This window comes from Vicugna pacos, chromosome 9, assembly GCF_048564905.1.
Source record: "Vicugna pacos chromosome 9, VicPac4, whole genome shotgun sequence".
In the NCBI taxonomy this organism is placed as follows: domain Eukaryota; kingdom Metazoa; phylum Chordata; class Mammalia; order Artiodactyla; family Camelidae; genus Vicugna; species Vicugna pacos.
In genome coordinates, this window is record NC_132995.1 from 42,402,040 (window position 1) to 42,425,867 (window position 23,828).

General features: G+C 43.2%; 1 protein-coding gene across 1 annotated transcript in view; it reads left to right on the plus strand.

Moving 5' to 3' along the window:
* WWP2 (WW domain containing E3 ubiquitin protein ligase 2) overlaps nt 1–23,828 on the plus strand; it is a 117,530-nt gene that overhangs the window by 57,982 nt on the left and 35,720 nt on the right. The window contains exons 7-8 of the mRNA XM_031680766.2: nt 9,918–10,045; nt 19,791–20,001. Of these exons, the coding sequence (XP_031536626.1) occupies nt 9,918–10,045; nt 19,791–20,001 (339 nt within the window). The remainder of the gene's footprint in view (nt 1–9,917; nt 10,046–19,790; nt 20,002–23,828) is intronic.

The following is a 23,828-nucleotide window of genomic DNA, read 5'->3' on the forward strand; positions in this document are numbered from 1 at the left end:
AACTGGATTTAAAAAAAAAACAGTATGAGGGGGTTGTGGGAGGTTGAGAGAAATATGTGAAGGGGATTAAGAGGTAAAAACTTCCAGTTATGAAATAAGCCAGCCATGGGGATGTAACGTACAGCACAGGGAAAATTGTCAATACTATCGTAATCACTTTGTGTGGTGACAGATGGTTACTCACCTTATTGTGGTGATCAATTTGGGATGTCTGTAAATGTCCAACCACTATGTTATATGCCTGAAACTAGTAAAATATTGTATGTCGCCTATACTTCATTTTAAAAACAAGATTGAAGGGGGAGGATGCCAAGATGGCAGAGTAGAAGGACACACAGCTCACCCCCTCCCACAAATATACTGAGAATTACCTTTGCAGACCCATTAATTCACACAGAACACCTACTGAACTTTGGCAGACTATCTCTTACTTCAAAATACAAGAAGATTCCTCACAAAAACTGATAGGAGGGAAAAAAAAAGATTGAAGAAAAACCCAAACCAATACGATACCTTTTGTCTTTAAACTGTCACGGTTATATTTCTTGTAATTCTTGATCTCTTTTCTTCAAAGATGATCTTTTCATCATCTTGCCTTTTAATTGCTCTCTCTCCTGCCCTTTTGGTTTCCTTTCGCTAAGCTAACTTTCCACTGTAAGCCTGTGTTTGGACCTGCGTTTTCTTTGTCATGTTAGGTTGTAGGTATTTTTGGCTCACTGATTATTCGATAATGGAGTGTGGAATTCTGCACCTAATGGTGTAAAGAGATCAAAAATTCCTCCCCTGGCTCCCTGTCTGAAGATTTCCTGTCTGGACTTGGGCCTTACTTGGACTTTGATAGCACACCTATGTGTTGGGTTTACTTCGTGTGCTTATAAATGGTGTTTAAAGGTACAACTTTTTAATGAGAAAATGACAACAATTTAAAAAATGAGATTAGTGAAAATCTAGAGTGGGATATGGTGTGAATAACTGACATTTGGTGAAGGAGAAAGGGAGATTAGGACGTAGTTGGTTTTGTCCCTTTTTTTTTTTTTATAATTTTACCTCAAAAATCTGACCTTTTAAAAAAAGGTAAGCAGAGAGCTTTATTTTAAATCACATCATATGATTTCGCTTTACACTTAGAAAGGAATGATACACTGGGGACCCCTGAGGAGTGAGCTTTTCCTCTTCCATCTAAAGCACTCTTTTTTTGGAAGGGAGGAGGGCCATAGCAGCAGCGGCGCTGCGTTCTCAGGCAAACTCACCTGGGCCTTCTGGGTCTTGTATCCCTACCAGGGCCTAGAGTGGTGCCTCGCTGCACGTAGCACCAGTTCAGTAAATACTTGAGTTGAAAGAGTCTTGTGTTCCTGCTTCTCACTTGCCAGAACTTCGGGGTGGGTCTTGCTACTGGTTTACATTCCTTGGCACCTCGGCTTCTGAGAAGTGATAATTTCAGGGGCACCGGGTACAGGGAGGGCTTTTTATCAGGATGGCCTTGTGCGTTCCAAGGCGTGGCCTAACCGCCAGGAGCCTGGTGGGTTCCCACTGCCTCCTCAGTCTCTCATGTTCCATCTGTTTTTCCCTTTATGATTGATATTTTCACTTTGAAGCCTTTCATGGACTGTTCTTTTCAAATTCTCTCAGCTTTTAAGGTTAACATTGGAGTCAGAGACATGGTGACACATGTCTTGTTTGGAAAAAGAATGTGTGAAGTCCTTGTGCCTGAATCCCACCAGAAAAGTGTCACTTACTCACTGAGAACACTAATGTCTCACGTATGTATAGCTGTTCAAACCCCCAAGTGATCCTTAAATGTTAGGAATGTGTGTGTCTTATGAAGGACATCTGGATCATGGAAGTGCTGTCCCTGTGAGATGAGCCCTGAATCCGTAGGGCGTTGCCATCTCTGTGTAAGGCCCTCTACCTAGAGTGAGGTGGGGTGCCCGGCAGGATTTCAGGCCGAGGCTATTGCCTAATGGTATGTTTGAAAGTTAATATCTTCTTCTGTGGAAAAGGACATTTATTTGTATTGAGGGGATGTGTTCGTCTTCAATTGCTGTGTAATAAGTCACCACAGATTTAGGGCTTAAAACAGCATCACGTATTAGCTCACAATTCTGTAGGTCAGAAGACCAGGACATTGTGGCTGGCTGGCTGGTCTCCTTGGTCTCATGAGGCCAAAATCAAGGCATCAGCAGGGCTGCTTGCTTATCTGGAAACTAAGGTAGAATTTGCTTCAAAGCTCATTCGAGTCACTGACTGAATTCAGTTACCTGCAGTTGTAGGACTGACGTCCCCATTTCCTTGCTTGCTATCAATTGGGGCCTCACTCAGCTCCTTAAAGTCACCCACTTTCCTTCTTGTATGTGCGGCCCCCACCCTACCATCTTCTAGCTGGCAAGGGTGTGTCACATTTCCCTTGTGCTTTGAATCTCTGATTTTCTCTTCTGTCCTCCACTTCTGACAATTGCTAGAGAAAGTGCTCTGCTTTTGGGAGATGATGTCATTAGATGATCTCCCTTTCTTAAGATCAACTGTGCCATATAATACCATAATATTATCATATATTATTATACATAATATATGATAATAGTGTTTGCCATATAATACAACATAATCAGGGGTGTGATATGTCATCATTTTCCCTGGCTTTAGACATTAGGGTCTTTGGAGGAGGAGCATCTCAGAAATTATGCCTACCACAGAAAGTATCCTTCTTAATTCTCCTGTTTAAACACTTGCCTAGACTTTACCTCTTGGAGAGTGCTTGAAAATTATAGCTAGAACAGCAACAAAAAAACCCCATGATAAATAAAATTTGGTTGGATTTGGAGATTGTCTTGCAGTTTTAGTAAATGTATTGGCACAAAATGAGTCTAATGATTTTTATTTCTAGATCCTGTTAAGGGAGAATGTTTGTACATGATGTTGAGGGCTAATCTTTCTGGAAGACAGTAGTTCTGACACTCTCAGTGCCTGGTAAATTGTGGATTCCATCTCGGTGTGGATTCCACTCTGTAAAAGGGTGGTGGGAGATGGGGAGGTGAGGAGAGACTGGATTGCCAAGAACATGGGAAGTATTAGAGATTGCAGGCCCAAGAGTGCTTTTGTATTTATTTCATAGCTTGCTTCTTTTATTCATTCAGCAGATGTTTTTATATGCCTACTGTGGGGCCAAGCACATGCTCAGTGCCGGTTGTACAAAGGTACTCAAAACAGACATGGTCCCCCACCATGGACCTTTTTGACGTTAAACAGGTAAACTTATCATTGCAAATAGGAGTGCTGTCAAGGACTAGGTTAGGATGCTACACGAGAGACTTCAAGGGAATTGAGTGCAGCCTGGGAGACGAGGAACATTTAGACAACGATTTGGTTGAGGAGCCAGCCGGGTGAAAAGTCCAGAGAAGAGTGTGCCAGGCAAGTAGATCAGCAAAGGCTCTGAATTTTCCTTGGGAGGAGTTTGGAGGGAGGTTTGGAGGAGTGTCCGTTGAGCATGTTCTTTTAGGAGGTTACTTTCCTCCTGCTGAATTCTTGCTTTTGGGACTTGTGTCAGAACGCTTAGAAATAATGCCCCAATATACTGTCATCCCTGGTACCACAGGGTCTGGGACTGGTCCAGGTTCACACCAGACCTGATGCCCGTGGGAAGAAGGTGGAAATACTTTTCTGCCCCCCACCCCCACCCCTGTACCTGAAGTTGCAGCTCGGGGTCAGTCCCAGGCCACTGCCCCCTGCAGGTGAGTGGAGGGCCATGCCCACCTTGCTGCCTGCCTGAGCTGCTCAAGCATCCTGTGCCCTTGTACCATCTCAGGACATGAGACAGATAAGTCACAGGCTGCCGCCTACAGTCACGGAACCCGAGGGTCATCCACTGCTGCCCTGAGCTGGGGTGGGGCAGGGTGAGACCGTGACTGCTTCCCTTGGACTTCAGCTCTCTTTCAAGTTTGGGAGGATGTTTGAGCATTCTCTTCAGTAAAGCCCGACATTCAACCTGGAATGAGATGAGATGAGTCCACACTTGTATATTCTCTGTTAGTGAATTCTTCAGTCTCAAAAAGCTGCCACCATTGAGAAGATTGCTCTGTACCCCAGGTTGGGCCCAAGTCAGTCACTTGTCTCTCTGTAGTGTAGAATGGACTTGACAGAAGATTTATTTTTACCTTTCCTGTCATTTTGGAGGCTGGTAGCTAGAGGCAGGGTGTGGAGTGGAGCCGTAAATTACCCTTGGAATGACTCGAATGGTCCCATTTTTAACTCTAATTGCGCCTTTCCCTTTTCACCTCTCCTCTTCCTCCCCCTCCCTTCCCCCTCTTCCCCATCCACTTTTGAATGAGAAGACTTGAGGAGGATGTAGGTGGGAGCAGGTTTGCTGATTGATGCCTCTCTGAATGGTGGAAACCTTTTCTTTTCCCATCACTGCTTCCCATTTTTTCTCCATGCCTCTATTTTAAGTGGCTGGTTATTATTATTTTTTTTTCCTTCTGGTTCTTTACTGGAAACGGGCCCAGCCTCACTCAGTTTTCTTTCCATGCTGCTATTAAAAGACAATGCCCAGTTAAGAGGACTTGGAGGAGGGGCAGGACAGCCGCCTCGTGGTTCTAGTCATCCAGGCAAACATGGATTCCCTGGACTGGAATGTGAGGAGTTTTAAGTTTATTAAGCAATTTTAACTTGTGTCTTTTTTTTTTTTTTTTTAATGGAATGAAAACCGACTATCAGTGGTTCCACCCTGGAACTTCTCTTGCTGAGCTTGGATACTAATGGACCAGAATTCTGAGGTCGAAGAACCTCCCTTTAGCATTCTGGGCCTCTTTTACCAAGATAGAAAAGTATGCTTGGCACTTGGTATCTGGTCAGCCATGAATTCTTGACATTTGGGAGAGATGTGTCCCCAGGCTTTGAAGAATCTTTGTGTTTATTAATACAGAGTGTTTGTAGAGTCCTGAGTATTGATTAACTCACATTCTCACCAAGGATTTTGCCTTCTGGGTGGGCTTTTGTTTGTTTGTTTGTTTTAGCATATCCTCATACTGTAAGTTACCTACCTTTAAAAAAACTTTTGCTTATGTTAATTTTTCTCATGTGATGAGCTGTTTTTGCAGTGACTGAAACACATAAACTGCTTTTTAAAATTATTAAGTTAGGTTTATGGAGGTATAATTCACATACAGTAAAATGCACCCTATACAGTATACAGTTGTATGGGATTTGACAAAAGTATAGGCTGGTAACCACTACCATAATCAAGACGTAGAAAGTTTCATCTCCTGGAAAAGTTCCCTCCTGCCCCTTTGTAGTCAGCCCCTACTTCTTTCTCCACCTACACGCAAATACTAATTGTTTTCTTTCCCAGCAGTTTTTCCTTTTCCTACATGTCATAAAAATGGAATGATATACTCTGTAGCCTTCTTTGTCTGTCTTCTTCCACTTAGTATGGTGCATTTGTGATTCATCTATGTTGCTGCATGCATCAGTAGTTCATTCCTTTTATTTGCTGCATAGTATTTTACTGTGTGGTTTACCACAGTCTGTCTATTCGTTCACCATTTTGAGGGGTTTACAGTTTTGGAAATTATGAATAAAGTCACTATAAACATTTGCGTACAGGTTTTGTACGCAAAACATGTTTTTGTTTCTCTTGGATAAATACCTAGGAGTAGGATTGGCAGTTTGTATGCTAAGTGCATGTTTGATTTCATAAGAAGCTGCCAAACTGTTTTTCAAAGTGGTAGTACCATGTTGCATTCCCTCCAGCAATGTTTGAGAGTCCCAGGTGCTTTGCGTTCTTGTCAGCACTTGTTACTGCCAGGTGTTTTTTGTTTCTTGCTTGTGTGGTTGATTTTTTTACTTTGTCCATTCTGACAGTTGTATCATGGTATCTCATTGTGGTTTTTTAAAAATTTTTTTAGTTTTTTTTCATTGTGGTTTTAATTTGCATTTCCCAAATAACTAATGATGTTGAGCATCTTTCATGTGCCTATTTGTCATTTATAGATCTTTGCTTTTAAAATCTTTTGATTTACATATATATATGTATATACATACATATATATATAAATTTTGGGGTTTTTTAATTGCTGAGTTTTGAGAGTTTTTTTTAATATTCTAGATAGAAGTTTTTGAATCACATAGGTATTTTGCAAATAATTTTTCACAGTCTAAGGACTGTCTTTTCATTTTCTTGATAGTACCTTTGGAAGAGCAAGAGTTTTGAATTTTGAACCTGCCAGTGGCTTTTTAAATCAATTTCCTCGTAAAGGGTATGATACACTTGTCAATCTCAAATTCTGAGCCACCATCAAATCTTGAATTTCATTTTTTAATTTAGCAAAAAAAAATTTTTTTTCTGTCTTGTGAGCCATCACTTTTTTCCCTCTTCATTTTGTTTTCATTGACATCATTGATGTTAGGGCTGGCTTTTTTTTTTTTTTAACACAAAGAAACAGAGTTTTGTCTTGTTTAATTACTCCGCAAACTATTACCTATATGATGATGATCAGCAGAGCTGCACTGGGTGACAATGCCAAGTTGTCAGCCAGGCTCACTCACTCACCAAGTGGCCCCCACACAGCAGCATTGTCGGGTGTGATGCAGGTGTGTCTGAGCAGAATTACAGATCACTGCATGTCCACTAAGATGTAAGCTCCTTGAGATCAGGGACTCTCTGTTTTGTTGCTAGCCCTAGAATAGGGCCTAATGCTCAGAAAATAATGACTGAATGCAGTTCGATGAATGCCTTCATGAAGGGCAATGCAGGATGTCCCATGGCATCCAAGGCTGTGGCTCTCAGGGTCAGCTCAGGACTTAGGCCAGCACTGTGAATGTCAAAGCTTGAATGGCAAGGAGCAGCCAAGAGCCCTCTCCTGGGGACCTTACCTGCTTTCCAGAGTGTGGAGAGAGAATCCCAGGGCCCTGACCTTGACTAGCATTTTTTTAGGGAGACCTCAGTTTCTAAGGGAGGAACTTAGGTAAGTCCACACCAGCACTGTAAAGCGTACAGGCTGTAACGAGAGCTGTATCTCTGTAACTGGGTGATGTGAGACCATTTGTGGAATTCTGCCGTTCTGCCTCCTTCCGACCGCCCCAGGCCTGCATAACTCCTCCCCCACCCCCAAAATGGTGGAGGGATCAGGCCAAGGTTGAAGTCATGGCCAGAGCCAAAGCCAGGCTGCCTGTGGTAGAGCCCAGTTCATCCCCACCTCATCGCCCTGCTTTTGTCCTGATCTTCTTTTGGCTTACGGTGTGTGGTTTCAGCATTTGGGCCAGCTTTTAATCATGACACAGTCCCATCTTTTAAGGGCTGAGTGAGTCCTCCAAAAGAAGAAACTCCTGAAGAGAAGATTTTCCTTAAATGTTGAGGCTTGCTCCTCCTTCTAAGAGTCTTATTTTACTGGTAATTCAAGAGGGAAAAAGTGGAAGCTCCAGATTTAGGGCAAGTGAAGAATTTGGGGGAAGGGAGGGTGTGTGTGCGTGTGTGCGTGTGCATGGTGGATGGGTAGTGGGGTGGCTGTGGGCCACGGGCAGGGAGGCAGCAATTCACGCAAAGTGGTCCCAGCTGCCCCTGGTTTAGGGCTAATCCCGGCTCTGCTCCAGCCTGTCATTCAGGGTAAGCTGCTGTCATTAGTGGTTAAATGTTTCTGAAAGTATTCTCTCTCAACTCTAACCACATGCCCTTTTGGGGAAGGGAGGGAGGGGCCAGGAGAGTAAGGGGACCCACCCTGTTGTCATGCCCAGCTGCTCTGCAGAGGGACAGGGAGCCCAGGGCACTAGAAGTAATCACGGAGCCCGTGCATGTGACATAACTGATGTCGCATTTTCTGTGCTGCCGCACATGGCCTGCCATGCCTTGAGGGTCGCAGCCCTCTGCCATGGGCTGTAAGTACCGAATCACAGAGGCTTTTTTTTTTTGGTCCTTTTAAGGGGGTTGGCTGACATAAACCTTCTGTTAAGCAATTTTATCTCTCTCAAGCTCTCTGCCCTCAACACATATATACACATTCACCAGTGGCTAGAGACTGTCTTTCCCTCTGGAACTAGTCTACACTCATCTTGCTTTCGATTGTGGTAAAATGCTCAATCCTAATGTTTCTTCCCATGAAGTGGGGACACTGAGATATTTTTCTTGACTGAGGTGTGGTTGACAGCTTTTGATTTATAAAATTAGCTCAGGGAAAAACAAGATGGAAAAAGAGAGTCCAAATTAAATCTTTATTTCCATAGCTCAGTTGTGCCCTCTCTCCATTTTTAACTGCCACACAGGCTTAAGGTATGAAGGACTCCGGGCTTTGCTAGGTCTCTCCTCCTCCTCATCTTTCTTCTCCTTCTCCTCTTCTCCTTCTCCTTATTCATCTCTTCTTCTGTTTTGGCCCAAGAAAAAAACTTTTTTTCTTTTTAAATAATTGCGTTTTTTCCCTTGTTCAAAAGTAGACAGGCTTCATGAAGAAAAGCAGAGAAAAACCTAGAAAAGCACCAAAGGAAAAACTAAAGGCATCCACATACCCAATGTCCCAAGATAATCACTGTGAACATTTTGGTTTGTACCCATCTTGCTGGAGATTGTAGTCGATGGGGGCGCTTCTGACTCCCCTAGGAACCTGAGTTTGTTGTGCTGTAGGTTTGTCCCAACACACTGGACCAGAGGGTCTCACCAGGAGAGGTGTTCTGGGTGGGTATAGAGCCTCCCAGTTGGGGAACTCTCTTTACTAGGGTCTTCATCTTGCCATTGGCCAAGTGACCAGTGAATGAATAGCCTGGAAGGGATTAAGCCTAAGTCCCAGGTTTCCCACACCCAGCCTTCAACCAAAGAGCATGGGCTCTTGACCTTAGAGCACCTGGCTTTGAGTCTTTGCTCCATTGCTTACTTTTCTTGGTGTCTGTTTTCTCATCTGTAAAATGGGCGTGATAATAGTAAGCTTCCTCTAGGGTTGCCATGTTAAATGAGATGGTAACATGTAAAGTGCACAGTGCACCGCAGGTACCTGGAGCATGATGTTCTAGCTCAGTGCACATTAACTTCCGTAGTCACTGTTTTCAGTTTATTGTTGGTGGTATCTTCACTGCCCTGTGTTCCATGGTTATAAATTGTTCTCCGGACCTCTGTTTCTCTGCATGGAGGGGGTGGTCTTTTCTTCACTGGGTAGTATTTAAATCATCTCACTATTGAAAAGTAGTATATAATGATTAAGTAGTAGAATAATCTCCTTTGACAAAACTGAAACTGAAGAGCAGGGGAGCTGTGACATTTTCATTGAGTGAATGAAGTCAAGCCACAACCGGACCACGAGAACACATACCACCTGTTGCCTTGTGTTCTCTGAAGACGTCAGACGGATTATTTGCTGCTGGATCCCACCATTTTCCTTGTGGGATGGATCCCTCTCTGCATTGTTCCTCATTTACTTGCATGGACCAGAGTCACCTTTTCTAGATAAAACATGTCAAGTACATGTTGGCTGAAGTGGTCTAATGCCCCTTGACCTTTATGGCCAAGGGAAGCTTGTTTCTGGCTGTAAAGAAAATGGATTTGAATAAGTTTGGGGCTCTTTTTTTTGGCTAATAGTAGAAATATGTCATCTGTAGTCTGTCCAGTGATTCTTGTTTATTTCTTACATTCAAGCCCAATAAAAATAATGTGATGGTTACAGGATATTTTGCCAGTTATTTCAGATGTGGGGGCAGTTCACTCTGGATTTGTTTACTTCAAGTGGAAAAGTTTACCCAAAATTGCCTTCTGTGCTTTTACCAAGAAGGGAGCTTACCTGGATCTCTCCGTTCGGGGCCAGCTTCTGTCAAGTCAAAGACAAGAAGGACTGTTACAGGGCTGATTTCCCATAAATAGCAAGAGAGGGAATATGGTGACTTCAGTGGGGCACACTCCTTTCTTTTCCACAGTGACTTATATCTGTCTGCTTTATACTTTGAACCCCCAGGACGCACAGACATTCAGGTGGTTCGGCCAGAACAGCCACAACAACCGGCGAGCAGAGCCCCAGTACTAGCAGCCGGCACCACCAGCCCGTCAAGAACCCAAGCCACAGTGGCTTGGCCAATGGCACAGGTGAGTGACATTGCAGAGCACCAGCCCGGACTAGAGCGTGTCCTCTTACCTGTTCGTGCCCGGAGTGGGGGCTCTGCCTGCCGTATCAGAACGCAGGGTGGGCGAGAGGTGACTCCCATACCAAGATGAAATTTGAATCCATCAGTCTCTCCATGACCCATCTTCTTTTCTCTCTGGCATATCCTGCACAGCCAAAGTTATTCTCCACGTGACTCTTCTCAAATCTTCCTTTGCACAGAAATAAGAGAGTATTGATTTTTAGATTTCTTTCTTATCGATGTTGGATTTCCTGGTGGGAAGAGTATCTTATTTATACATGACACTTCAAAAAATTTTCCTTAATTTAAGGAAATGATCAGACTAGGAAGAAAGAAGTGTAACTATCGTTAAGAGCTGGCTTAGAGAAGATGGCCACGCTGTCGAGTGGGTGGGGATGCTGCTGGACCAGGAACGAAGCCCAGCTGCCACTGGGGGGCCTCCTGTGCCTGTTCCAGGGAGAGTATTTGCCCCTTTTGAGAGTAGAGAGCCATTCCACAGCCACGTGGAAGGAGTCTCTGTACTTGGTTCTGCTTCTCCGGTAAGTGGGAGGAGAAGGACCTATTTCAACACAAATCAGTTTTTGTCATGCTTTTCTTCTGTCTCATTGGGACAGTGTTGAATTAAAAAGGAAAAAGACAAAGAAAAAAGTTCTTTTTTCCTGAACATCTTGAAGATTGTCGAATCTTTTGTGACTGCTGGTCATTTGGTAATTTGTCTTAATTTGGGGCAGGTGGGAAGGGACCCAGACGTTTGCTTCGATTTAAACTGTAGGTGAATTAAATGCAGGTGTTTAAATCAGTAAGTTGATGTTGAAATAATTCTGTAGATCCTTGTGATAGCAGAGCTGTGGCATGAAGATGGGAAATGTGGGGCGGTACAGCTTCTGCAGATACTCGTCACCATGGTACTGTCACCGCCGTTTGTGTGACAGACTCATCAAGAAGGGGAAAGTGATTTGGATTACTTGCTAATGCCTTTCAGTTCTCTGGCAGCACCGTATGAGGGCTGCGGAGCCCCTTTGATGGCTTATGGTGCCTGGTTATCGTGTTGTCGTGACAGTCTGGCTGGCCTGTGTCACTGTGGGTGCGGTGGCCTGACTTTCTCCCTGCGGTTGGGGACCTGCCTGCAGTAATTGAGTTGCCTGGCTCGCCCTGAGCCTTGAGGACGAGGATGAGCTTGGAGGCGAGGCGTATGAGCGGCTGCTGTCTCAGCCCACTTGGCGCTCCTGTGCCAACCACCGTATCCAAGTGCTGGAACAGCCAGTCATAGGAGCTAGGGGTGGCCTGGCTGCCTGTCTGTGTGGTGGGGACAGCAGGGTGGTGGCTGTGGACCGTGTCAGAGAAAACCATATGAAGCTCCACAAGCACCAGTAAACATGCTTCTCTTAGAAGAATAAGTCACTCATAGAGGAATAAGTCACTCACAGATGGGCAAGGGGAACTGGCTTTTGGAACAAGTGGTTACCTGGATGCCGAGCCGTGACACCAGCCGCTTTGTTCTTCGAGGGGCCTACGTTATTGTGATACCGGTTTCCCTCAGCCATCTCTGCTTTTCTTATAAAAGCTATCAGCAAATTGACTTTATGTGGTGACGGTCTTTGAGTCATTCTTACTGGACATTGAAACAGGTCTCTGTTTCCCCTACACTTATTTTTAGGAATCTTTGCGTATTGTCCTTATCTCCAGGAACATGGTGTATTTCAGCAGACAAGGCAGGTGCCAGCCACATCTTCAGAAAGCCAAATATCTGTAACCCCAGACTGCCTCAGACATGCTTTATGCTGCTTGCACCTGAAAGTGCAGACTGTTCCCAGAACGCATCTGTAAGGGACAGTTGCTGAATGTTTCTGTTAAAGTGCTAAGGCTTTGGCCCCTGTCTCGTCTCTCTCCTTTCTGCTGTGATGACGGCTCACCTTTGCTTCCCAGCCAGCCTGGGCTTTGTCGGCTTTTCAGTGTCTATCCAAGGGGTATAGAAAGAGCTCACCTTTCCTTTGGGGAGCAGACAGGAGGACCCCTCTTTGGCAGTGCAAAGCTAGAAGAGGGGTTGAGGCTTTGATTGAGGACATCCCTGTCCATCAACACGGCGCTGTTAGAACTATGAGGATCGGTTCCAAGATGGTGGTGGTAGTGAGCCGTGCCTCCAGGAAATGTTTCCAAAGACATACAAGATTTATTTAGCAAGCCTTTTTGGCTGCGCTCTGCAGTTATGCATGAAAAAGACATTTGGGGCAGAAACAGAGCCGAGTTCCAGGTGGTTTTTTCATGTTGTCACAACTGTAAAGTATCCATTTTTGTTAAATGAAAGTGAATGGCAGCCTGTCTGTATAAATATATTATTTCTAAGTTTTAGAAGTGGTGGATTGAGACCTAGGCTAATGCCATAGCACTTTATTGAGACTTGTGTGCAATGATTTACTTTCTAATTTTTTTTATTGAAAACTTTATCCAAAAAAGAAAAAAATTATGTCTCTCACTCACTCCTCCCTCAAATGTGATTTCCATGCACATAAGGTTGGGAGTCACACTGGCTGTGGTCAGATTCTGTCCCCTGTGTCTAGCATGTGTATAAGGCCCAGTGACTCGTTGGGCCTTTGTTTTCTCATTAATAAAATTAAGATAGGAGTGTATATCTCATAGGGTTCTTATAAGGAATAAATTATATAAAACATAGAGAGTCCAGCACAGCACCTGGGACTTAGTAAGCTCTCAGAGTTAGCTTCTATCTTTATGAATAATTTCATACAATTGTAATTATGCAGTGTGGATAAATGTTCTTTTCTTTCCCACTTCATAATTTTTGATACATGTGTCCATGTCCTGTGGTCTTCTTATTTACCTTTTTTTAGTGGCCTCGTACTACTTCGCAGTTAATATGCCATGATTCATATAACCATTTCTCAGTCCTTAATGTATTTCCCTTTGTGAAACAAAATCCTGATGCAAACATCTTAGCACGCAACTTTGTTTCTTCTGGAATGAATTTCCTGATTCAAAGGATAAGAATTTAAAAAATCTAATGTATATTACTAGATTGCCTTCCAAAAGTTTGAAGTAATCATAGGCATTGTAAGGCCTTGTAAGGCATTGTAAAATTTTCCTTCTGGTATATTAGGTTTGTTTTCCCCTTGATCTTGTAAATGCTGGTTTGTCATTTTGCTGACAGGTATTAAGTGCCACCTTATTGTTTGGTCTCACTGCATTTCTACAGGTTATCAGTTGCTTGACTATTTCTTTTCTCTTACACGACTTTTCTCATAGTGTCTGGTTATTTGTTTTGTGGAGATTTAGAAGTTTGTTTTAGAGATTCATGTAGTCTGTAAATTGAAATTGGGGTAAAATACTCATAACATAAAATTTACCATTTAAACCATTTTTAAGTGTGTCATTCATTGGCATTGAGTACATTCACAATGTTGTGCAACTACACCACTATCCATTTCCAGAACTTTCCATTATCCCAAACTGAAACTTTGTACCTTTTAAGCAAAAACATTCTCCTTTCTTCCTGCCCACTCAGCCCCAGCCCCTGGTAACCTCTGTTCTACTTTATGTCTCTATGAATTTACTTATTCCAGGTACCTCATATTATGAGTGGAATTAATTGGTCCTTTTGTCTCTGGCATATTTCACTTAGCATAATGCTTTCAAGATTCATCCATGTTGTAGTATGTATCAAGATTTTGTTCCTTTTTCAGTTTGAATAATATTCCATCGTATGTCTTTACCACATTTAACTTATCCATTCCTCTGTCAATAGACATTTGGGCTGTGTCCACCTCGTGGCTCTTGTGAATAATGCTGCTGTGAACATGGGTGTATAGGTATCTGTTTGAGTCTGTGCTTTCAGTTCTTTTGCCTGTATGCCTTGGAGCAGGGTTGATGAGTCAAATAATTCTATGTGTAACTTTTGAGGAACCCTCAAACTGTTTCCCAGAGGAGCTGCACTGTTTTGCATTCGCACCAGCAGTGAATGAGGGTTCCAATTTTTCCACATTCTTGCCAACACTTGTTTTTATCTGTTTTGTTTTGTTTTTTTGACAATAGCATCCTAATGGGTGTGAAGTACCTAGGTATAAGTTTTATCTGTTATATTTATGACTGTAAGTTTTCCCCCTACATCACTGTTTTTAAAATCTCATTTTCTGTAGTTTTTGTAGAGGAGGAGTTAAAAACTTAAAAACGAATTGTGCTGAGCATTTTTTTTAATGTTTGTAATTTTACCTTTTGCTTCAATAGTAAAAAGATTATCTCTTGTCTATAAATGGAATAAATACTTTATTCTGTTTTACTCTTTTTCATGTTAAAAAATAACTACCCCAGGGGAATTTATAGTAGTATATCTGTATCTATACATAGAGAAGTGTACTGAAGGCTGGGTGTAAATTAATTTTTGTCTATGATGAGGTCCTATTATCCCATAAACATTAGTTTTTTTCTCGCTGTGGTTTTACTTAGTGTTTATCACTTACTATATCTTATATGCAGCTGAGTATTCATTTCTGGACCCCTTACTCATCCCATTCATTTGTTTCTGGTTTTGAGCCAGTCTTGTGTGATTTTGATTGTTGATTTGTTACAGGATGTTTTTCTAATGTCTGAAATAGCAACTCCTGCCTTATTGCTTTTTCTTCACGATATTCTTTGATAGTTTGTACATTTTCAAAACACATTTCAGACTCTGAATGCTTAGAAGCGTGGTGGAATATGAATGGAATTTCTATGAATCTATGTATTGACCGAGGAAAGATTGAACTTTCCCATCAGGTGACATGGTATGGCTTTATCCATTAAAAAATTTTTTTTAATGGAGTTACTGGGGATTGAACCCAGGACCTTGTGCATGCTAAGCATGCGCTCTACCACTGAGCTATAACCACTCCCCCTGGCTTTATCCATCTTCTTTTTTCCATCTAATTTAATTGCTCTTCTTTATATAGTCCTCACCCACCTGTGTCACGCTAACTATGAAATATTTTTCTAGTTTTGGTGGCTCTTGTGAAGAGCTGAGTTGATCGAATGCATTGGAAAGCATTGCTTGGGTTTCACGGGTGAGAGATACTGACTGCTTTACCGTGTATCCTGTGTTATGAGCTGATCTTCAGTTTAAAAAGCTACCATTGCCAGCAGCCGCCTTCCCCATGCCCGGGTGAGGGGGCTGAACAGACCTGTGTGTGCAGCTAGAGCCTGTGCCACACCACACACGCACCTAAAGACCCTGGAACACACAGTGAGCTGGCCAGGACTAAGAAAAAGAATTTCCAATTCCTGATCTTTTTTTGGCTAAATGTGACTAGGGTATGTCTTAGTCCTGAATGAATATCTGATTCATAAAGTTAGAATGTTTAACCAACATCACAGAGGGAACCTTGTGAAATGCCCACAGTTGCAGCAACCGAGGCCATCCCACTGCTGTTTTATGTCCTCACCCCATTTACCCTCTCATCTTGGTACCCAGCTCTTCTTCCCATACAGGAAAGCCCTCTCAGCTGTCTTCGTTTCTCTCCCCCAACCCCTGTTTTTACTTAATGGTCTTCTGGATTTGAGTGCTGGTTCTGCTCCTTGCTTGGCACCTCTCTGAATGGTACTTCTGGGAGCCTCAGTTTTGTCTTCAGTAAAATAGGAATAATATTGTCTTCCTTGCGGGGCTGCATGGAGGATAAATGAGCTAATGAAAGTGAACTTGCAAAAAACAACCCGGGATCCCGGATTGGATCTTGGAATCATGAAAGGACATTAGTGGAAAAGCTGGCAAAATCCAAATAAAAAGTCTGGAGTTTAATTAATGGTAATGGACTAGTGTTAATTTTTTTAGCTTTGACAAATGTGCCATAATTAAGCGAGGTAGTAGTATTACATAGCATGGATGAGGGGCATGTTGTCTTTGTTCTATCTTTGTGACTATTCTATAAATTTAAAATTATTCCAAAATTTAAACAATTTTAAAAGAACCTGCTTTGCAAATGCTATTGTTAAAATGTGAAGTGGTTTTATTTCAAATATCTTTGGCTAGATTATTAGGCCTTTTGCACACGTATTTATTCAACAAATATTTATCGAATGCTGTTTTGCTAAGCACCGTGAACAGCGCAAAGAAGTATCAAATAAGGCCTCTGCCCTATCATCTGTTTCAGGAAAAGAAGCTGAAAAGACACTGGCAGCCAAGTACCAGCACAGCAGATGTCACTAGGCTGAATGGTTGGGTAGCCAAGACTGCAGGCGCTGGGGGTCTGCAAAGGGCCGAGTCTGGGCTGAGTGGCAGCAGTGGTGGGGCCTCTGGGAGGAGGGTGAGGTGAGCAAAGGGATGGAGGCAAGAATGCAGGAGGCAGAGAGTGGAAGCAGCAAAAAAATGAAGGCGAACAAATGTGCCCTCACTCTCAAGAAGGGTACTGTCTTTTGGGAGAGATAAGTTGTGTACATCAAGTAATGAGGATTAATAGTGAACATTGGTTATATTGAATAGAGCTAAAATGCAAAATGCAGCAGTTCTCCAGGGCATGGTGAAATTGTAACTCCTCGTCTTCCACAATCTCATTTTTCTCTCCACTTGAAGCCACATCATGGCTCAGTTATGGTGCTCTGTCACTACTTTACTGAGGTGACCGTGGGACAGTAACTGAACTGTCTGAACTTTAGTTTCTTCTAAGTATAAGCTGCGATGGGGTGGATTTACCCCTAAGGTTTCAAGCCCTTATGTTCTAAGAATGTGTGTGTACATATAGGCACACCTTGTTTTATTGCTCTTCACTGTATTGTGCTTTGCAGATACTGCATTTTTGGCAATTGAAGGTCTGTGGCAACCCTGCATCGAGCAATCTGTCAGCACCATTTTTCCAGCAGCATTTGCTCACTTTGTGTCTCCCTATCATATTTTGGTAATTATTGCATATTTCAAACCCTCTATCCTTGAGAAGATTACGACTCACTAAGATGACAGTTAGCATTTTCAGCCATAAAGTATTTTTTAATTAAGGTACTTTTTTTTTTTAAGACATAATGCTCTTGCACACTTGATAGTCTGTAGTACGGTGTAAATATAATTTATATGCACTGGGAGACCAAAAAAATTTGTGTGATTAGCTTTCTCTCAAGATTTGCTTAATTGCGGTGGTCTAGAGCCAAACCCACAGTATCTCTGAGGTACACAAACAAACACACTCTCTTTGTGAACACGGACTCTAAGTGTAGTTGTATAAAGTTGATGATAATTTTTCCCAGTTTGTTGTTTTTCTTTTGATTTTAATTTTGCCTCTGGTGGTTTTTATTTTTTTATTTTTTGCCATTTAGATTTTAAAAAATTTAATGTAGTTGAATTCATCAGTCTTTTATGACTTTTAGATTTTGTGTGATACTTCAGAAAGTCTTTTCTGCTTTGAGATTATAAAAGGATTCTCTATTTTCTTTAGTTCCTCTGTGATTTCATTTTTTATGTCAAAATTTCTGATCTGATTAAGGAGTGAGGAGTGCTCTTACTCAGTTTTTGTCCAGTACTCTACCCAGTTGTGACAGTACCATTTACTAAATAGTCTGTCTTTTCTGCAGTAATCTAAAATGTCACCTTTGTCATATACTAAATTCCCAAATTCCAATGTGTATTTAATTCTGTTTCTGAACTTTCTGCTTATTTAATCAGCATCTGCCTATTCATGTATTGGTGCCACATTGTTTTAACTGTTGTAGCTTTATAATATGTGTTAGTACCTTGGAGAACTAAAACCCACCCCCACCCTATGCACACATGCACATAGAATTTTTCATGTCTAGACTTTTTATGACTATTCTTCTGTTTTTAGTTTTCCTTATAAATTTTAGAATATATTTAATTCTCAAAAAAGTCATGATGGTTTTTTAAATGGAATTGAGTAAAATTTATAGATTTGTACAAAGAGAATTGCCATCTGTTGTGTTATATAAACTCAGCTAAGATAGAAATATAAATATAAATTCTTGCATTTTTGTTGGGGAAACATTAGTTGTGCAAAATATAGTCATTTATTAAACAACCAACGTAGTCTGTGTGCCAGACAATGTTTCATATATTGGAGAGAAAGCCGTAAATTAATCATAGGTAGTTCCTAGGCTCTTCATTTGTTAAGATCAAGCTTAGCTTCCTATCATGTGAAGAAATTTTAGTTTCAGCTGGCCACTGGCCTCATGTTAGCCAATAGGATCACGTGGCTGCTTCAGAGTTATTCTGATCTTGGGCCCCATTAGAGAGGGAGAGTGGAGCGAGTGAGCGGTTCAGGCTCTGGGGTCAGATGGTGGGGATGTGAATTAGGTGCCCTGTGACCTTGAAAGGTTGTTTAACCTCTTGGAACTTTTGTTTCTTCAGCTGTAAAATGGGCAGATATTAATTGTATCTAACTTGTGGGGTTGTGTCTGAGGCTGAAATGAGAAAATCTAAAATGCTTTGCACTTTGCCTGGCACATACTGGTGTTCTGTACATACGACTAATGTCATTTCTATTGGAAATCTGACTCTGCTGGTCTGATGGTGTTTGATTTGTTATGTTTAGTTCCTGATGCCAGTAGTTAGAAATGGGAGGCGATAGAAGTTATCTACGAGAGGCAGCCAGGTGGTAAGAGGAGGGTGACCTAGAAACATTAAAGAAATAGTTGGCCTCTGTACTGAAACAGAGAAGGAGAATGAGAAACAGGGTGGCCAGATACTTACGTTGTACTGCTTGGGGCGTGGGGACTAAGAACCGCTGTCAGAATTCAGTTTAATGTGAGAGACATCTTTTCAGCAGCTGTGTCTGTTCAACAGTGAAATGGCTCTGTAGCGAGCTGCCTGTTAGAAGAAATGTTCAAGGGGAATCTGGCTGGCCATTTGTTAGGGAAACCGTAAGAGGAGTTTCTGAATTAGGAAGATGAGGCTAAACCAAGGGGTTTTCTTTTGAAATTCCAGTGGCATTGTGCACGTACATAATCATGTATGTAGAAAATTCTCTGTGTATGGCTTCTCCATTTTCAAAGAATTTTAATTCTTTGAAATGGTGTTTGATCCCTTTTTTGAGTGAGAGGATATTGCAGTGCCTTGGGGTCCTGGTGAACAGGAGTGATCATCAAAGAAATGGAGAAATGAAGAGACTCAGGAAACAGCTTATTTCACTTTTGTCTCTTTGCCTGTTTCTACCTTGGAGACAAGTCCCTTCTCTTGGAGCCCCATCTTTTTGCATCTAGGGTGTTAATCCTTGCTCCCCACTTTGAGCATGAGGCTTTAAAGGGACGAGTGTATTATTGGAAGTTTTCTACCTCTTATTGTGTATGGAGCTTTTTGAAGGAAGATGCTGTTTATGCCTAGCAGACAAATGACACGTTTAAAGAAAGTGTGCAGCCCTATAAACTTGGCTTTGGCCTTGGCTGTGCTCCGTGAAGCACTAACACACTTCCCTGTTACCTTGTTTTTTTCTCCTACTCTTTTATTGCAGTAATTGTAACCATAGTATGTTAGAAAGTTTTAATAAAGTTTTATAAAAGAGGTGATATTTAATAATCTGTTTATTTCAGATCCATCTCCCAGGTTTCTTCACGGAGGCCATTACTGACTCACTGTAACTTCCAAAATACGTTTTGTAAACCTTTTTGCCATCACCGGATAACATGCAGGATAACCTTGTAGGTCTTGTGTTCTCCTATTTAGTGAAAAACCTAGTAAATGTGAACTCAGCTCTTAGCTGATCTCTAAAATATGATTTGTATATTTTCAGTGAACGATGAACCCACTGCAGCCCCTGATCCTGAAGAACCCTCTGTTGTGGGTGTGACGTCCCCGCCTGCTGCAGCGTCGAGCGTGACCCCGAACCCCACCGCAGCGGCTCTCCCTGCCACGGCCACGCCGGCCGAGGGACAGGAGCCCAGCACTTCGGGCACACAGCAGCTCCCAGCCGCTGTCCAGGCCCCCGACGCTCTGCCTGCTGGGTGAGTAGCCTTCTGTCCCACAGCAGCCCTCCCCACCACCTCCTAAAGCAACAACAACAACTGGGGGCTCCTTCGCCAGGGCCGAAACAAGGGGCTATTTATTACCTGGTGGCTTAGGAGTCTCTAGGGAGGCTGTCATGCATAGGAGTGAGGGAGGCATGGAAGAACTGCTTGTTCTGCATAAATCTTGAAAAGAACCTAAATCATCTGGGGCAGAATCAATGCTACCTTATACTGTGACTTGACACCAACAGCTTGACTCAGAAGAGAGTGTGGCTTTCATGGAACAAGGAGCTCATTTTGCCTTCCGAAATCACGGGAGGGTGTTTGCCTAGATCCTGCCTGGAAAACAGCTATTCTTTCTTGCATTTTATCTTAACGTGCCATGGAGGGCTTGAGGCTCTGAATGTTACTATCTGTTACCCCCATGGCCAGAGCTGAGGGACTACTAGTTTTCTTGCCATCCTTTAGTTCAGAATTAAATCTGATGCTAAAGGCCTTGGATGACAAGCAGATGGCCCCAGCAAGCCAAAAGGAAGTTCAAGGTTGGCCATATAGTAAGTGGAGATGAAGAGTGTGGACCTGGAATCAAGTCCCCACTCAACCCTACATGACCTTGCAGGAATGACTTACCATCTCAGTGAGGAGGAGAGGGTAGTCATCCATATCTCCCCGGGAGGTTTAGGGGCTCAAATAAGAAAGCACATGTGAAGCCCTCATCCAGTGGTGGGTGTTATACCTGGTGAATGATATTTTGGAAGCGGTTGTAAAGGAACCATTAAGGAGGGGAATGGTTCTGAACCAGAAAACAGTCTTACCTCAGGATTACCAGTCACAGCCAGGGCCAGTCCTATTGTGGACCCACAGCCCATCCCGGTTATCAATTTGGTGCTGAGGAGACAATGTCCATATGCCCCCAGTCACCGTGGTTTGGCCAATGGTAGTGATGGTGGGTGGGTGGTTCCTCTGAGCCCTTGTAATTCATAGAGGAAAAGGGAAGGGTGGACTGTCTTTTGCTTGATGTATGACACACTGTATTGTTCTTGAACCACTTTAGAAAATCCAATTGTTCAAACAAAAATCCTAAATCTAAAGGTACTTGCGACTTTTACCACATACATTTCGCATTCCTAGCATTTGGCACACTGCCTAACTTAGGGTTCTTAGTAAAGCACGATGAACACATGAAAAGCATTGCACCTAGTTCTTAAAACCTCAGACCTGTAGAGACTTGGGGGTATTGAGGGGCAGCTCTGAAAAGTTTGTTGTGAAGTTTCTGATTTTGTGAAAAGATTCATAATGAATTGCTTGTGTGCAACTCCTCCCTACGGAAGTTTTTTTTTTCCCCCTCTCTTGTATGTGGTAAGGATTGCTCGAAAGACCTTTGTTTGGTTTATAATTTGGGGGGGGGAGAGCGGAATCATTTTGGCAGAAAGGGGAGAAAATGGCCGCCTGAGTCCCCCGTGAGCTGTTTGTTTTCTTTCCGCTGAGCAAATGCCTGGAGGGCGGGCTTCACTCCTGTGTCAGTCACAGGCAATTAGGGCTAATGGCTCAACGTGTCTTTATGTAGGGCATGTGTGAGGGTTACTGTTCTCCCGGATTGGGCTCTTCCTGTTTCCAGGCAGCTGGAAAACTCCAGGCCCTGAAAACTCTCTTTCTTCTAAGTCTGGCGGTTGGAGTGGTGCAGGGAAGCCGGCTCCCCCACCCCACAGTCCCCGCCAGAGGCTGAAATGCTTTTCCTAGGTAGAGTGTGGGCAGCATCTTCTCCGTGGCCTGTGTAGAATGAGATGAGGCCCTGTGTGCTGGTCTGGGGAGGCCACACCCCACTATAACACATATGACAGGCCCAAGAAGGGTACTGAGACCCAGTTTTACAGCCCAAATGGGCTTCTGGGTGCCCATCCACAAGACAGTGAGGAGCTCCGCTACTTTGCAGGCTGTCTCAGGGCCTGGGAATCATCGGCTACCTAGATTGCCACCAGCACTGCTGAGTGCGTGGCAGTGGGGATGGCAGGCTTTCAGGGCACTGCTCTCTGATGGCAGGCCAGAAAGGGCACACTTGCTACGGCCAGCCTTCCAATTCACAGACCTGCCGTCCCCACCCCAGCTTATTTACAAGTTTAGAAGGTCCAGGCGAGATAGTTAATCCTCTCTTCCTGGTGTCTTGTCCTCGGGAGTCAGGGACCACTTTAAATTAAACTCTGAGCATGACACTTCACCACTTAGAATGCTACAGTGGCGTCCTATTGTCTTTAGGGATGAATTCTCAAATTCTTAATAAGACCTAAAAAGCCCTGCAGGATAGGACCTCATCTAGCCCTCAGGCCTTCCGTGGAAGACACTGTTTACTTTGCTCTCTAAGCTCAAGTTATAATAACTTCTTTCAGTTTGACAAGTGTACCACCTTTTCTCTGGACTTGGGGACCCTCTGCCATGCTGGTTACGCTTTCAGAAACCATCCTCACCATTTTGTCGGTTAGTTTCTATCTATCTTCAAGTCTCAGCTTAATCAGCACTTCCTCTGGGAGTCCTTCCTCTATCCCCCGTAGACCAGGTCAGACCGCCCTGTGTACTGTAACTCTTCTCACACATATAATTGCTTGTTTTTCGTCTCTGTGCCCTGCTGGGCTTTAAATCCAAGATGGCAAGGAGCCTGGCACAAAGTTGGCCCCCAAGACGTATTTGTAATGAATAAATGAATCAATTTAAATGCCATCTTTTTTTTTTTCCTTCCACCTGGATGAATGTTTTTTGCTTCTTTGATGCCTCAAATAAAGAGCAACTATGGCAGGAATATTGCACTTTCTTCCCAAGAGCAAGACCTTAAGAGGTCATTGGCTGGGTTTGCCTGGCTTTGGGTTCAAGTATGAATCTCTTACAGGGTCTGGATGCTCTTTCCTGCTCACTAGGGGTCCGCATGCCCTGCGAGACACTGTGGAGTATGCCTCCCCTTTGCTAAGGCATTTCTGAGCCACACTAGATTGCTTTTTCAAGGCATCCAGCTGACTCTGTCTCTTTCCAACTTTATTTTCTCAACTCATTCCGTCTCTTTTCCTGAGTGTCTGGGCGAGGTTCACTCAGGGATCCGAGGGGCTTTTATGTTTGCAGTTGCTGCATTGCCTTTCTGAAACTTGTAGCAGTTGGGACTGGTCATAAAGGTGTCACACATATCTGTGTTTTAATTGACTGAAGGCTACCGAAAGCTGGGCTGCAGAAGTCCAGATAGAATAGCCTTTATCCCTTTCCTTTCTCCCTGTCTCCAAACCCTCCTGCTTTCTGTAACTTTTAATTTAATTAGCATGAAAGAAGCCAATTGGAAGGGCGTGGTGTTTTCAACTTGTAAATGTCCGTTAAAGGAGAGGGTGCCAGGAAGGCTCAGGAGACACGGTGAGACAGTGGTCCAGGCAGCGGGCAGTAAGGAAGGAAGCCACTTTGATCACCTGGCCCTGCATCTGGTTTTTATCAGCACGGAGCCCACTTTGGGGACTGAATGCTCATTAACAGATCGTGTGTACATGGTTTAGATAAACTCCAAGCGCGTCCCAGGCTGTGCAGCTCACCCCGTCGCTCGCACACAGAGGCACATTATTTCACCCTGGCAACCCGCTCTGTGCTGTGGTTTCTTACATAAGGGAGGCCGTTGTATTTGGACTGCCGACTTACCTCAGCGCTGCCATTTCACGCCATCCTTTTTCTCCCGCAGTCATTGGCTGCCCTGTCTGTTTCCTGCCTCAGAGTAGAATTAATTGAGGAGGGTGTTTTCTAGATCTTTTGAATTTGCCATCTCCCCTACCCCCAGGCCCGATTATAGAGATCCAGAGGTCCTT